The following is a 14,898-nucleotide window of genomic DNA, read 5'->3' on the forward strand; positions in this document are numbered from 1 at the left end:
GTCAAAAATGCTGGAGGAACTCAGCGGGTCAGGCAGCATCTGTGGAGGGAATGGACAGACAATGTTTCCGATCAGGATCCTTGTCCAGACACAAAACGTCACCTTATCCATGTTCTCCACAGATGCTGCCTGACCCGCTGAGTTACTCCAGCACTCTGTGAAACATCACTCTCCCAACAGCGGAAATATAGAAACATAGAAACATAAAAGCAGGAGTAGGCCATTCGGCCCTTTGAGCCAGCACCGCCATTCAATGTGATCATGGCGGATCATCCAAACATCCTTTCCACATCTTCTCTGTCTCTGCCTTATACCAGGGAGCCGTACGTATATACAGGTGCACAACCTTTTAGCCGAAGATCCAAATAACGAAAAGCTCCGAATAGCGGCTATTTTTTCGGTCCTTGAAGAAAGGTCCTTGAAAACGTTCACCGAGGGCGGCCCGCAGAGGTGACAGCGGAACCTCCGGTCGGTCCTCGAAGAAAGGGGAACTAAATCCCCATTCATAAAAGAGAAGGTGAGGCTATATTGCGCGGGAGGGTTAATAATTGACAATATGCTGCTGCCTGCCCGCTGAGTTAAAAAGTTCCCACGGTAGACTCACGATACACAGTGTATCGTGAGTCTTGCGTGGGAACTTTTAAACTCAGCGGGGCAGGCAGCAGCAGATTGTCGCTCGCTTCAGTTTCACCCCACCTACACCCCTCTGCTTCCCGGCCATGTGTGTGACCCCTTCCCTCCCCTCTCCAGCTCCCCGCCCATTGCACCGGCGCGGGGGCTTTGCACTGTCTTCACGTCGGCGATTGCAGCAGGACCGTGCCAGTCACCGGAGACGTCAGGACCAACGGGACACCGACCCCCAGGCCCACTGCAAGCACGGAGATCCCAGAGACCCACAGCCAGCAGCAGCCCAGCCCAGCCCCGCTGATGACGGGGCGCAGCTCGGGGCGTCGTAGGCGCCCATCGGGGAACGGGTTCCTGTTGGTCCTGATGTCTCAGGCCACCTGCCATCCTCCGGGAACTGTACCGCCCTTGCAGGAGAGTGGGGTTGTTTGCAGTTGCAGAGGGAGGGGGCAAGGGCGGTACAGTTCCCAGTCTCAGCTCCAGTCCAGGGGGGTGGCCGGAGACGTCAGGACCAACGGGACACCGACCCCCAGGCCCACTGCAAGCACGGAGATCCCAGAGACCCACAGCCAGCAGCAACTCCAGCCCAGCCCCGCTCCAACTCCAGAGGAACACGTAGGGGCAGAAGCTGATGGTGTGCAAGGTACGTCTTGTTCTTGGGGTGGCGGATGAGGGGGCGCAGCTCGGGCTGTGGGCGAACTGCCACTTGTCGCCGTAGCGGCCCATCGGGGAGCGGATTCCTCTGGAGTTGGAGGGGGAGGGGGGTATTGTGCTGTTTGATCGCCCCCTGCTATCCCAGGGACAGGGAGACACAGCGGCTTTTTAGACTGGTGGGCAATCACTTCCAAAGTTCTGCCCACACAGTCAGTACACCTCTCCTACACTGCATTTCATACAAACATTTATTCTGCAAGAAAAAACTACATTGAAGACTCAAACTCGCGACCGAGTTTACTGCCGGGATCAAGGCGCAAACTCGCGACCTTGCGGATATGAGCCGAGCACTCTACCACTGAGCCAGCCTTTAAAATCTACGCTAAAAAATTTCCATTCCGAAGACCGACAAATTCTGAATTACGAAAAGTGTCTGGTCCCAAGGCTTTCGGATAAAAGGTTGTGCACCTGTATTAACTGTTTGTAAGGAGTGACTTAAATCACTTGCCTCGTGCGAGACCAGATCAAACTGTCCGAAGAGTTGGCCCATGGTAATGGCTTTAGGATTGACAGTTCGATGGACAACTTTTTCCTCCTCGTTCAGTCCACGTTCATTCATGAGTGTCAACGTGTCCGCCAGCACTTGTAGAGTTTTGGTCTTCCCAGAGAAAGGCTCTCCAACCAGCATGAACCTGCTCAGGAGAAAAACACCCAACTAACGTCAACTCTCATTCATGTGGTAATACACTCTTCATAGAAACATAGACAATAGGTGCAGGAGGAGGCCATTCGGACCCTCGAGCCAGCACCGCCTTCAAAGTGATCATGGCTGATCATCCACAATCAGTACCCCGTTCCTGCCTTCTCCCCAAATCCTCTGACTCCGCTATCTTTAAGAGGTCTGTCTAGCTCTCTCTTGAAAGCATCCAGAGAACCAGCCACCACTGCCCTCTGAGGCAGAGAATTCCACAGACTCACAACTCTCTGTGTGAAAAAGTTTGTCTTCATCTCCATTCTAAATGGCTTACCCCTTATTCTTCAACTGTGGCCCCTGGTGGTAAACTGTTCTAGTCATCTGCTGTTCAAAGTCATGTCCATAAGTGATAGTAGCGGAATTAGGCCATTCGGCCCATCAAGTTGCTCCATGCTCCCCCAACATCGGGAACATGTTTCCTGCCTCTAGCTTGTCCAAACCCTTAATAATCTAATATGTTTCAATGAGAACCCTCTCATCCTTCTAAACCCCAGAGTGTACAAGCCCAGCCGCTCCATTCTCTCAGCATATGACAGTCCCGCCATCCCGGGAATTAACCTTGTAAACCTACAACACCCTGCCCTCAGGACGGGGCGCTTCTTCAGATTGAAGAAGATTCTTTCATCATAACCTTTGATTAGGTTGGTTGCTTTCCTGAGGCAGTGTCACCCCCACCTCCCCTCCACGACACACTGGTCAACCTGAGGAGCACCTTCAGCAACAGACTGGTTCCACCAAGATGCAGCACAGAACGCCACAGGAGATCCTTCTTCCCGGTGACTATCAAACTGTACAACTCCTCCCCCTTCTGTCATGGGGTAGACTGAGACTGACTCCCCCCCACCCCCCCCAATCTTTGCACATCCCCAATCCTTTCCACTCGTCACTTTAATTTCACATTTCACAGATTTTGTGGGTTTTTTATGACTGTTGGCAGCTATATTTAAGAGGGAGTTAGATGTGGCCCTTGTGGCTAAAGGGATCAGGTGGTATGGAGAGAAGGCAGGTATAGGATACTGAGTTGGATGATCATTCATGATCATATTGAATGGCGGTGCAGGCTCGAAGGGCCGAATGGCCTACTCCTGCACTTAATTTCTATGTTTCTAATTTCCCTCCTGGGATAAATAAAGTTGCATCGTATCTTCTTCTTGCGTATGGCGTGCACAGGCTAAAGCTGGAGGACAACTTGTTCTATTCTCCTTCTCCTTGGCATCAGCTCCACCTACATCAACCGACTCCAACTGGTCCAGAACGCAGCCGCCCGACTCATCACCCACACCAAATGCTGGCATCACATCACTCCAGTCCTCAAACAACTTCACTGGCTTCCCATCTCCCACCGGATCACCTACAAAATCCTGATCCTTACCTACAAAGCCCTCCACCATCTGGCCCCCCCATATCTCACTGACCTCCTCTCCCCCTACCAACCCTCACGGTCCCTCAGATCCACATCAGCCGGTCTCCTCTCCATCCACAAGTCCAACCTCCGCAGTTTTGGGGACAGAGCCTTCTCCAGGGCAGCTCCCAGGCTCTGGAACTCCCTCCCCCAACTGATCCGCAATTCCGTGTCCCTCGCCATCTTCCAGTCCCGCCTCAAGACCCATCTCTTCACCTCTGCCTATCCTTAGCCCCACGTCCCCCTCCCTTTTCATCTGTGCATTAATTGCCTCATATTGTGTTTTGTATTGAATTCTGTCTTTACTTTGTGTACTAGTCATGTCTCTACTATTTATTTCATTCCCCTTACATGTTTTTCCTCTACCTGCTAAATTTTTGTAAGGTGTCCTTGAGACTCTTGAAAGGCGCCCATAAATAAAATGTATTATTATTATTATTATTATTTGATCTTATTTGATTGTGCACGCCGGGTTGATTGCATTCGTGGAAACAGGGTGGACCACGTGAAGGTTGCAATCTCCCAGCCCTCGTATACAGCCAGACGCTACTCCAGTTGTACAAACCTGTTGTACATACACTCACCCATGCCTCACAATCATCATTTCGTAGGTCTGGATCATTTTGGCCAGGAAGGGCTTGACCGGCTGCACTCCTTGTTTAAAGCAGCATTCAACTGAACACTCCAGGAAAAGCTAAAGGACAAATGAAACTCGTGTTATTTAATACGAAGGAACAACAAAAGAAAAATGGTGGGTATAACATTGCAAATAACTTTGACAGTGATAAGGAGCGAGTAGAATTCAAGTGGGGGAACACAATACAAGTATTGTTATTCATTAGATTTGTGGAATCAGGGACAGTTATTGTAGACAAAAGTGCTGGAGAAACTCAGCGGGTGCAGCAGTATCTATGGAGCGAAGGAAATAGGTAACGTTTCGGGCCGAAACCCAAAGGGTTTCGGCCCGAAACGTTGCCTATTTCCCAAGGGATTCGGCCCCGAAACGTTGCCTATTTCCTTCGCTCCATAGATGCTGCTGCACCCGCTGAGTTTCTCCAGCACTTTTGTCTTCCTTCGATTTTCCAGCATCTGCAGTTCCTTCTTAGACAGTTATGGTAGGTCTACTAGCTGAAGGAGGTGTGGCCAGCATGGGAAAGATGGGTCGAAGGGCCTGTTTCCATGCCGTATGACTCTATGACAGCCAGTGACTGAAAGAGGTCCTGCTGCAGTTGTACAGGGCCCTGGTGAGACCACACCTGGAGTAATGTGTGCAGTTTTGGTCTCCAAATTTGAGGAAGGACATTCTTGCCATTGAGGGAGTGCAGCGTAGGTTCACAAGGTTAATTCCCAGGATGGCGGGACTGTCATATGCTGAGAGAATTGAGCGGCTGGGCTTGTACACTCTGGAATTTAGAAGGATGAGAGGAGATCTCATTGAAACATCTAAGATTATTAACGTTTTGGACACGCTAGAGGCAGGAAACATGCTCCCGATGTTGGGGGAGTCCAGAACCAGGGGTCTCAGTTTAAGAATAAGGGGTTGGGGTGGGAAGATTACAACCTTCACGTGGTCCGCACTGTTTCGAGGAATGCAATCAACCTGGCGTGCACAATCCAATAAGATCAAATAGAACAAGCTGTCCTACAACTTTAGGCTGTGCACGCATACACAAGAAGAAGATTGAGGGGTAAGCCATCCTCAGGAAACACTTGTGTGTTCTCTGGAAACTTTCAAGAGAGAGCTAGATTGGGCTCTTAAAGATAGCGGAGTCAGGGGATAAGGGGAGAAGGCAGGAACGGGGTACTGATTGTGGATGATCAGCCACGATCACGGTGAATGGCGGTGCTGGCTCGAAGGGCTGAATGGCCTACTCCTGCACCTATTGTCTATTGTCTATGACTCTATTTTACTTTGATTACCTAATCGCTAAAAACTATTCCTACCTGGTAATCAGCTTCAGGAAGAACGATGCCAGGAAACAAATCACTTGTGATCCCACTAAACAGCGGAATATCGTGCGAGAGGAACTTGGGCTCGTTCACATCTTTGATTGATCGTAGTAACTAGAAGATACATGGTTTTTTAATCAAATTATTTAAACAGAACCACTGCAAATTGGACAAGAATATACGCTGGTACATGCGTACTAGATAATAAAGAGGGCTTGTATACAATAACAGGGATGTAACGCTGAGGCTCTATAAGGTGCTGGTCAGGCCGCATTTGGAATCTTGTGAGCAATTTTGGGCCCCATATCTGAGGAAGGATGTGCTGGCTCTGGAGAGGGTCCAGAGGAGGTTTACAAGAACGATCCCAGGAATGAGTGGGTTAACATATGATGAGCGTTTGTCGGCACTGGGCCTGTACTCGCTGGAGTTTAGAAGAATGAGGGGGGGGGACCTCATTGAAACGTACAGAATAGTGAATGGCTTGGATAGAGTGGATGTGGAGAGGATGTTTCCACCAGTGGGGGAGTCTAGGAGTAGAGGTGACAGCCTCAGAATTAAAGGATGTTCTTTTAGGAAGGAGATGAGGAGAAATGTCTTTCGTCAGAGGGTGGTGAATCTGTGGAATTCTTTGCCACAGACGGCTGTGGAGGCCAAGTCAGTGGATATATTTAAGGCAAAGATGGATAGATTGTTGATTAGTGTGGGTGTCAGGGGTTATTAGGCCTAATTAACCAAATGGCCTAATTCCACTCCTATTCCTTATGACCTTTTCCTCATGAACTTCCTTGTAGCATTTAATATTGAAGCAAAGTGCTGGAGAATCTTAATGGGTCAGGCAGCATCTGTGGGGGGAATGGACAGACAACGTTTCAGGTAGGGGCTCTTCATCGGACTGATAATGGAGTGGGGAGGAAACACTAGTTCTATGGAATCCCGCCTTCCCATCCACTCCCTACGCACTAGGGGGGAAATTCACAGAGGGCCGATTAACCTACAAACCCGCACGTCATTGGGATGTGGGAGGAAACCGGAGCACCCGGAGGAAACCCACGCGGTCATAAGGAGAACGTGCAAACTCCGCACAGTAGCACCAGAGGTCAGAATTGAACCTGGGCAGATAGACAATCTGCAGTTCCTATCCAAGACATCTTTGAAGCTGGAGGATAGACACAAAAAGCTGGAGTAACTCAGCGGGACAGGCAGCATCTCTGGAGAGAAGGAATGGGTGAAGTTTCGGGTCGAGACCCTTCTGCAGACTGAAGCGAGTGCGTCTTGGGTGGGGGAGGGATGGAGAGAGAGGGAATGCCGGGGTTACTTGAAGTTAGAGAAATCAATATTCGATTTTCACTTTAGTAAAACTCTTCCAAACCACTCACCAGCACATCTTCATTCTCAGTGGGGAATTTCAGCTTCAAGTTGCCGGCTGCGACCAGAACAGCCTTGACCGCCCGCATGCCGTAATCGTAGTGGAACTGAGATGAAAGCTGCTCCGAACACAGCCTGTAGGTCATCACTATTTTCACCGACAAAGGCTTGGCGTTCAGGAAGCCGTAGGAGTAGAGGGAGATCTCCGCTATCAGCGCATAGTTGGGAACCATCATCGCAACTGTCCGGAACAGCACCTACAGTACAGGCAAACGGCAGGCTCACTCAGGAGTGTCCCCGATACAACGATGACATTCTCACTTGCAGCAGCACAACACTATATGTAAACATGGTACACTGTAAAACAATATAATACACAGAGGAAGCGCAGTGTGTATATAATATGTATACAGTATATATGCATTGCCACAGAGGGCTGTGGAGGCCATGTCAGTGGATATGTTTAAGGCAGAGATAGACAAATTCTTGATTAGAACAGGAATCCAAGGGTTATGGGGAGAAGGCAGGAAAATGGGATTAGGAGGTACAGATAGATCAGCCATGATTGTTGAATGGCGGAGTAGACTTGATGGGCCGAATGGCCTAATTCTACTCCTACAGAAACATAGAAAATAGGTGCAGGAGTAGGCCATTCGGCCCTTCGAACAAGCACCGCCATTCAATATGATCATGGCTGATCATCCAGAATCAGTACCTAACTCTCTCTTGAAAACATCCAGTGAATTGGCCTCCACTGCCTTCTGTGGCAGAGAATTCCACAGATTCACAACTCTCTGGGTGAAACATTTTTTCTCATTTCTGTCCTAAATGGCTTACCCCTTATTCTTAAACTGTGACCCCTGGTTCCGGACTCCCCCAACATGGGGACCATTTTTCCTGCATCCAGCCTGTCCAATCCCATAAGAATTTTATATCTTTCTATAAGCTTTTTTAAGCCATTTAGCCACCACGAGTAGTAGCTCTACTCAATAACCAAAACTCTGTAGCCTCCTTTTGCTCTGGTATTTTATTTAATTCACATTTTTCATCAATAATGTTTTATTGTTAATGTTTAATGTTTTATGTGTCATTCCCAACTGTCACTGTATGTCATGTTGTCCTTGCGGGCGGAGCACCAAGGCAAATTCCTTGTATGGGAATACTTGGCCAATAAACTTATACATTCATTCAAGATATCCTCTCATCCTTCTAAATTCCAGTGAATACAAGCCCAGTCGACCCATTCTTTCATCATATGACAGTCCCTCCATCCCGGGAATTAACCTACGCTGCACTCCCTCAATAGCAAGAATGTCCTTCCTCAAATGAGGAGACCAATACTGCACACAATACTCCTATAACTTGTGAAGCGGTGAAGTGCGGTCGGATACGAGATGGTTTGTACCTTCAAGTTGTCGGGCAGTTCAGAACGGCCGGCGTAGCCCGGATTCATGGTGATGGCAACAAAGCAATTTGGATTGAGCCGTAGTTCGGTGCCCTCGAATACGAAGGTCTCCATAGCGTTCTGTTTTGCTCTTTGGATGCAGAGGATCTGCTGCGCCACCACCGACAACACCTCCAGCTCAATCCGATTGAACTCATCGAAGCAGGCCCAGGCTCCTGAAGAGGCCAGCCCCTTGAAAAACTGGAGAGAAAACAAGGTTTTGTTTTAGGTTTAGAGATACAGCGCATAAACAGGCCATTCGGCCCACCGCGTCTGTGCCGACCAACGATTCCCGCGCACTAACGCTATCCCACACACACTAGGGACAATTAACAATAATACCAAGCCAATTAACCTGCAAACCCGAGATAGACACAAAAAGCTGGAGTAACTCAGCAGGACAGGCAGCATCTCTGGGGAGAAGGAATGGGTGACGTTTCGGATCGAGACCCTTCCTAGTCTGAAGAAGGGTCTCGACCCCAAACGTCACCCATTCCTTCTCCCCAGAGATGCTGCCTGTCCCACTGAGTTACTCCAGCTTTTTGTGTCTATCTTCGGTTTAAACCAGCATCTGTAGTTCCTTCCTGTACAACCTACAAACTTGTACATTTTTGGAGCGTGGGAGGAAACCGGAGCTCCCAGAGAAAACCCACACAGGTCACGGGGAGAACGTACAAACTCTGGAGTCCCGGGTCTCTGGCCCTGTGAGGCAGCAACTCTACCGCTGAGCCACTGTGCCACCATGCTGCCCCATAGCCCAATCTCTGTGAGAGATACAGGGAGCACTCATATCACCGGACAATGCCCACAGTGTTTGGTGACAGATGTGCCACATGTTTGAGTAGCCCGTTAAACAGTACAGCTTCAATGGAGGCATGAAGTTTCCTTCCCGACTACCTCATTACAGACATTGGAATATTGTAGGTAGACAAAAATGCTGGAGAAACTCAGCGGGTGAGGCAGCATCTATGGGGCGAAGGAAATCCTTCTTCATTCCTTCGCTCCATAGATGCTGCTGCACCCGCTGAGTTTCTCCAGAACTTTTGTCTACCTTCGATTTTCCAGCATCTGCAGTTCCTCTTGAACAAATCTCTTGACTCTCTTGGCGTTGTCATTCACGATATCATGGGTTGGATTTGGAAACGCAAGTTACTTTGCCCATGGCGATGTAATCCAGACCATCGGAGCAGTTGAAGACCACACACTGGACGGCCACCGCCTTGGCCAGGTCCTTGACCGATTCCGTCTTGCCCGTTCCCGCTGGGCCTTCGGGAGCCCCGCCCAAGTCCAAGTAAAACGCTCCGATCTATCAGCAAGAGAAACGTTCTGGTCAAAGATTACCCCACGACAATCAGTGCCTGCCCAGAGTCGGGGAGTCAAGGACCAGAGGGCATAGGTTCAAGGTGAAGGGGGAAAGATTTAATAGGAATCTGAGGGGTAACTTTTTCACACAAAGGGTGGTGGGTGTATGGAACAAGCTGCCAGAGGAGGTAGTTGAGGCTGGGACTATCCCAGCGTTTAAGAAACAGTTAGACAGGTTCATGGATAGGACAGGTTTGGAGGTATATGGGTTAAATGCAGGCAGGTGGGACTAGTGTAGAGGGGACATGTTGGCCGGTGTGGACAAGTTGGGCCGAAGGGCCTGTTATCACGCTACATGGCTCTAATCAACAAGCAAAACAAAGCTTTTCACTGTCAAATTAAAAAAACACAAAGTGCTGGAATACCTCAGTGGGTCAGGGTGTCAAAGGTTACGGGGAGAAGGCAGGAGAATGGTGTTGAAAGGTGAAGATAGATCAGCCATGAATGAATGGCAGAGTAGACTCATTAGGCTGAATACCCCAATTCTGCTCATGCGAACTGTGAGCATCTATGGAGAACATCGGTAGATTGCGTTATGGGTCAGGAACCTTCTTCAGATTTCTCACCGTGCCTTGGTACAGCTGACAGTATGAGCCTATTATAGTTACGTGTACTGAGGTACAGTGAAAAGCTTTTGTGTTGCGTGCTAACCAGTCAGCGGAAAGACTATACATGATTACAATCGAGCCGTCCACAGTGTACAGATACAGGGGTGAATGGGATAACATTCAGTGCAAGAAGATTTACAGTATAGTCTGATTAAAGATAGTCTGAGGGTCTCCAATGAGGTAGATGGGAGGTCAGGACCCCTCTCTAGTTGGTGGTAGGATGGTTCAGTTGCCTGATAACAGCTGGGAAGAAACTGTCCCTGAATCTGGAGGTGTGCGTTTTCACACTTCTGTACCTCTTGCCCGATGGGAGAGGGGAGAAGAGGGAGTGACTGGGGTGAGACTGGTCCTTGATTATGCTGCTGGCCTTATATCGAGGTTTTTGGAAAATTCATGGCAAGGACAGGTTTAGGGATGATATTTTTGGATTTACCAAGGTGCGGTAAACTTCATCTGCCAGTGGGGTGACTTCTACATTTTTATATCGACATTTTGCAAACTTAAGAAAAATGACAAGTTTAGGAATGATGTTAGGCACAAAATGCTGGCGTAACTCAGCGGGACAGGCAGCATCTCTGGAGAGAAGGAACTGCCGATGTTTCGGGTCGAGACCCTTCTTCAGAATGGACCTGAAACGTCGTGTGTTAAAGGGATTCAGACAATTGGAGATATTCAGGCAAAGGGTTCCAGAGTTCTGGGTCCAGCCTATTGAAAGCAGCGACATATAGATTCTGAAGAAGAGTCTTGACCGAAATGTCACCCATTCCTTCTCTCCAGGGATGCTGCCTGTCCACTGAGTTACTCCAGCATTTTGTGTCTATCTTCGGTGTAAACCAGCATCTGCAGTTCCTTCCTACACATTAGGGATGGTGTTTGTGGACTTACCAGAGTACGGTAGCAGCGGTCTGTGAGTGGGGTGATCACCAGCCGCGGCGAGTTGCCCAGATACTCGTAAGCATACTTGACGTTGCAGTTGATGATGTGGACCCGGACGTTCTCATTAGTCCAGTAGTACCGCAGCTGGGCAAGCCAGTTGAAGTCCATCTGACTAGAAACCTCTGTGGCAAAGAGTGGCTAATGTCAATCAAATACATCACGGGACACAGAGTAACGCTGGAGTAGAGTGCAAAGTTACATCCAAGTCAAGTCAGGTCAATTTCCATTCAAGGACCCAACCAGTTGTTCCAGGTGCGACAGAGGTTTACCTGCATCTCCTCCAACCTCATCTATCAGCAGATCTATATCGGTGAGACCAAGCGTAGGCTTGGCGATCGTTTCGCCGAACACCTCCGCTCGGTCCGCAATAACCAACCTGACCTCCCGGTGGCTCAGCAGTTCAACTCCCCCTCCCACTCCGTATCCGACCTCTCTGTCCTGGGTCTCTTCCATGGCCAGAGCGAGCAACACCGGAAATTGGAGGAACAGCACCTCATATTCCGCTTGGGGAGTCTGCATCCTGGGGGCATGAACATTGAATTCTCCCAATTTTGTTAGTCCTTGCTGTCTCCTCCCCTTCCTCAGCCCTCCTGCTGTCTCCTCCCATCCCCCAGCCTTCGGGCTCCTCCTCATTTTTCCTTTCTTCTCCCCGCCCCCTCACCCCCCATCAGTCTGAAGAAGGGTTTCGGCCCGAAACGTTGCCTATTTCCTTCGCTCCATAGATGCTGCTGCACCCGCTGAGTTTCTCCAGCATTTTTGTCTACCTTCAAGTCAGGTCAAGACAAGACAAAACAAGTCAACTTTATTTGTCACATGTTGTCACTTGCGGGCGGAGCACCAAAGCAAATTCCTTGTATGTGAACATACTGGGCCAATAAACTCATTCATTTATTCATTCATTCATTCATTCATTCATTCATTCATAATCTCTGCAGAATACCTTTCTCGATCAAGCCTTCGACCACATCCCGGGAATGAACATCGATGGTGACCAGGGCACCGAGTGTGATGCGTGTTTGTTTGGACAGTTTCCCCCTCACCAGCTCCACAATGTTGTTCAGTTGCTGCTGCAGTTTGCCATTGTACACATTGAGGCCCTGTGGTGCAATCACAAACCACCATGATTCAAATATCCCGGCTTCGTTCAGTTTAGAGAGACGGTGCCGAAACAGGCCCTTCGGCCCAGCGAGCCCGTGCCATTCAGCGATCACCCCGTACACTGGTTCTATCTAAAACACTTGAGCCAATTTACAGAGGGCCAATTGACCCACAAACCCGCACGTCTTTTGGGAATGTGGGAGGAAACTGGAGCACCCGGAGGAAAACCCCCCTAGTCACGGGGAGAATGTACAAGCTCCGTACTGACAGCACCCGTAGTCAGGATCGAACCCGGGCCTCTGGCGCTGTGAGGCAGCAACTCTACCGCTGCGCCACCGTGAAGGCCAGTGATGGAATCTGTTTCTGTAACTTTCCCTGGACACGAGAAGACAGAGTGACCGGGGTGAGACTGGTCTGTACTGTTGTTCCTGCTGGCCTTGCCGAGGCAGCGTGAGGTGTGGACAATGAAATGAAACAATTTAATGAAACACTACTGTAATAATCTGATGTCAGTATTGAATTAAACCAGACAATAGACAATAGGTGCAGGAGGAGGCCATTTGGCCCCTCGAGCCAGCACTGCCATTCAATGTGATCATGGCTGATCATCCCCAATCAGTACCCTGTTCCTGCCTTCTCCCCATATCCCCTGACTCCGCTATCTTTAAGAGCCCCATCTAGCTCTCTCTTGAAAGTATCCAGAGAACCGGCCTCCACCGCCCTCTGAGGCAGAGAATTCCACAGACTCACATCTGTGGAATTCTCTGCCACAGAAGGTGGTTGAGGCCAGTTCATTGGCTGGATTTAAGAGGGAGTTAGATGTGGCCCTTGTGGCTAAAGGGATCAGGGGGTATGGAGAGAAGGCAGGTACAGGATACTGAGTTGGATGATCAGCCATGATCACATTGAATTGCGGTGCAGGCTCGAAGGGCCGAATGGCCTACTCCTGCACCTATTGTCTATGTTTCTATGTTAACTCTGCAGGTGTCAGAGACGTTACAGGGCTCCGGTGAGACCACATCTGGAGTATTGTGTACAGTTTTGGTCTCCTAATATGAGGATCCCTGGGATGGCGGGACAGTCATATGAGGAAAGATTGAAAAGACTAGGCTTGTATTCACTGGAGTTTAGAAGGATGAGGGGGTGGCTCTTATAGAAACATATAAAATCATAAAAGGACTGGACAAGCTAGATGCAGGAAAAATGTTCCCAATGTTGGGTGAGTCCAGAACCAGGGGCCACAGTCTTAGAATAAAGGGGAGGTCATTTAAGACTGAGATGAGAAAAAAAAATTTCACCCAGAGAGTTGTGAATTTGTGGAATTCCCTGCCACAGAGGGCAGTGGAGGCCAAGTCACTGGATGGATTTAAGAGGGAGTTAGATCGAGCTCTAGGGGCTAGTGGAGTCAAGGGATATGGGGAGAAGGCAGGCACGGGTTATTGATTGGGGACGATCAGCCATGATCACATTGAATGGCGGTGCTGGCTCGAAGGGCCGAATGGCCTCCTCCTGCACCTATTTTCTATGTTTCTATGTTACCTGTGATCCGATTTGTATTGCCTTCTCAACCTCGGCCGTCCAGAAGATCTGAGACACGCAGATGACCACCTGGCCGGGCCAGCTGACCACCCACTCATTCCTCTTCCTCTCCGGGTAATCCTACGGGAAAATACGAGCAACATGACGCACCAATCACAGCGACCTCACAAAGAAATGTCCGCCACCAACTCTACAAATGTTCTTTTACTAATGGCCAGAAATGTGTGATTTCTCAATAAATGTTCAAATGGGAAAATGTGGTGTCTCTCGGTCTATCCTTTGTTTAAGGAACAACTGCGGATGCTGGAACAATCGAAGGTAGACAAAAATGCTGGAGAAACTCAGCGGGTGAGGCAGCATCTATGGAGGGAATAGGTGACGTTTTGGGTCGAGACCCTTCTTCAGGCTGAAGGAATAGGTGACGTTTCGGGTCGAGACCCTTTGGGTCTCGACCCGAAACGTCACCTATTCCTTCTCTCCATAGATGCTGCCTCACCCGCTGAGTTTCTCCAGCATTCTTGTCTACCTCTGACTATCCTTGATCGGACTTTGCTGGCTTTACCTTGCACTAAACGTTATTCCCTTATCATGTAGCTATGCGCTGTAAACGGCTCGATTGTAATCATGTACTGTCTTTCCGCTGACTGTTTAGCAGGCAACACAAGCTTTTCACTGTACCTTGGTACACGTGACAATAAACTAGACTAAACTAAAGTGCCTGGGTACTTGAGGCCAAAAATTATATTTCATGCAGGTCTTGAACCTAATATACACAATGAAATGTGTCGGAAGGATCTGCAGACGCTGTTCAAACCAAAGATAGACACAAAAAGCTGGAGCAACTCAGCGGGACAGGCAGCATCCCTGGAGGGAAGGAATGGGTGTCTGAAGAAGGGTCTCGACCCGAAACGTCACCCATTCCTTCTCCCCAGCTGTACAAGACGTTGGTGAGGCCGCACTTGGAACGTTGCGTTGGGCTTCGGTCACCCTGCTATAAGAGGGATGTCGTTAAGCTGGAAAGAACGCAGAGATGATTTACGAGGGTGTTGCCAGGACTCGAGGGCCTGAGCCACAGGGGAGAATGGGGTTTGGAGGGAGAGATAGATCAAAACTAGTCTTTGTGTCTCACCTTAACGCTGTGGCCTCTAGTCTTATTTTGTGT

At 49.2% G+C, this 14,898-nt stretch overlaps 1 protein-coding gene across 1 annotated transcript in view; it reads right to left on the reverse strand.

Moving 5' to 3' along the window:
• Positions 1–14,898, reverse strand: part of dnah12 (dynein axonemal heavy chain 12) — a 127,454-nt gene that overhangs the window by 76,490 nt on the left and 36,066 nt on the right. Inside the window, exons 23-31 of the mRNA XM_033036586.1 lie at positions 13,737–13,856; positions 12,040–12,196; positions 11,049–11,221; positions 9,347–9,499; positions 8,155–8,394; positions 6,761–7,006; positions 5,379–5,498; positions 4,019–4,128; positions 1,787–1,970 (exon numbers count right to left, since the gene is read on the reverse strand). Coding sequence (XP_032892477.1) covers positions 1,787–1,970; positions 4,019–4,128; positions 5,379–5,498; positions 6,761–7,006; positions 8,155–8,394; positions 9,347–9,499; positions 11,049–11,221; positions 12,040–12,196; positions 13,737–13,856 — 1,503 coding nt within the window. The remainder of the gene's footprint in view (positions 1–1,786; positions 1,971–4,018; positions 4,129–5,378; positions 5,499–6,760; positions 7,007–8,154; positions 8,395–9,346; positions 9,500–11,048; positions 11,222–12,039; positions 12,197–13,736; positions 13,857–14,898) is intronic.

The sequence above is a fragment of the Amblyraja radiata genome, chromosome 18, assembly GCF_010909765.2.
Source record: "Amblyraja radiata isolate CabotCenter1 chromosome 18, sAmbRad1.1.pri, whole genome shotgun sequence".
Classification (NCBI taxonomy): domain Eukaryota; kingdom Metazoa; phylum Chordata; class Chondrichthyes; order Rajiformes; family Rajidae; genus Amblyraja; species Amblyraja radiata.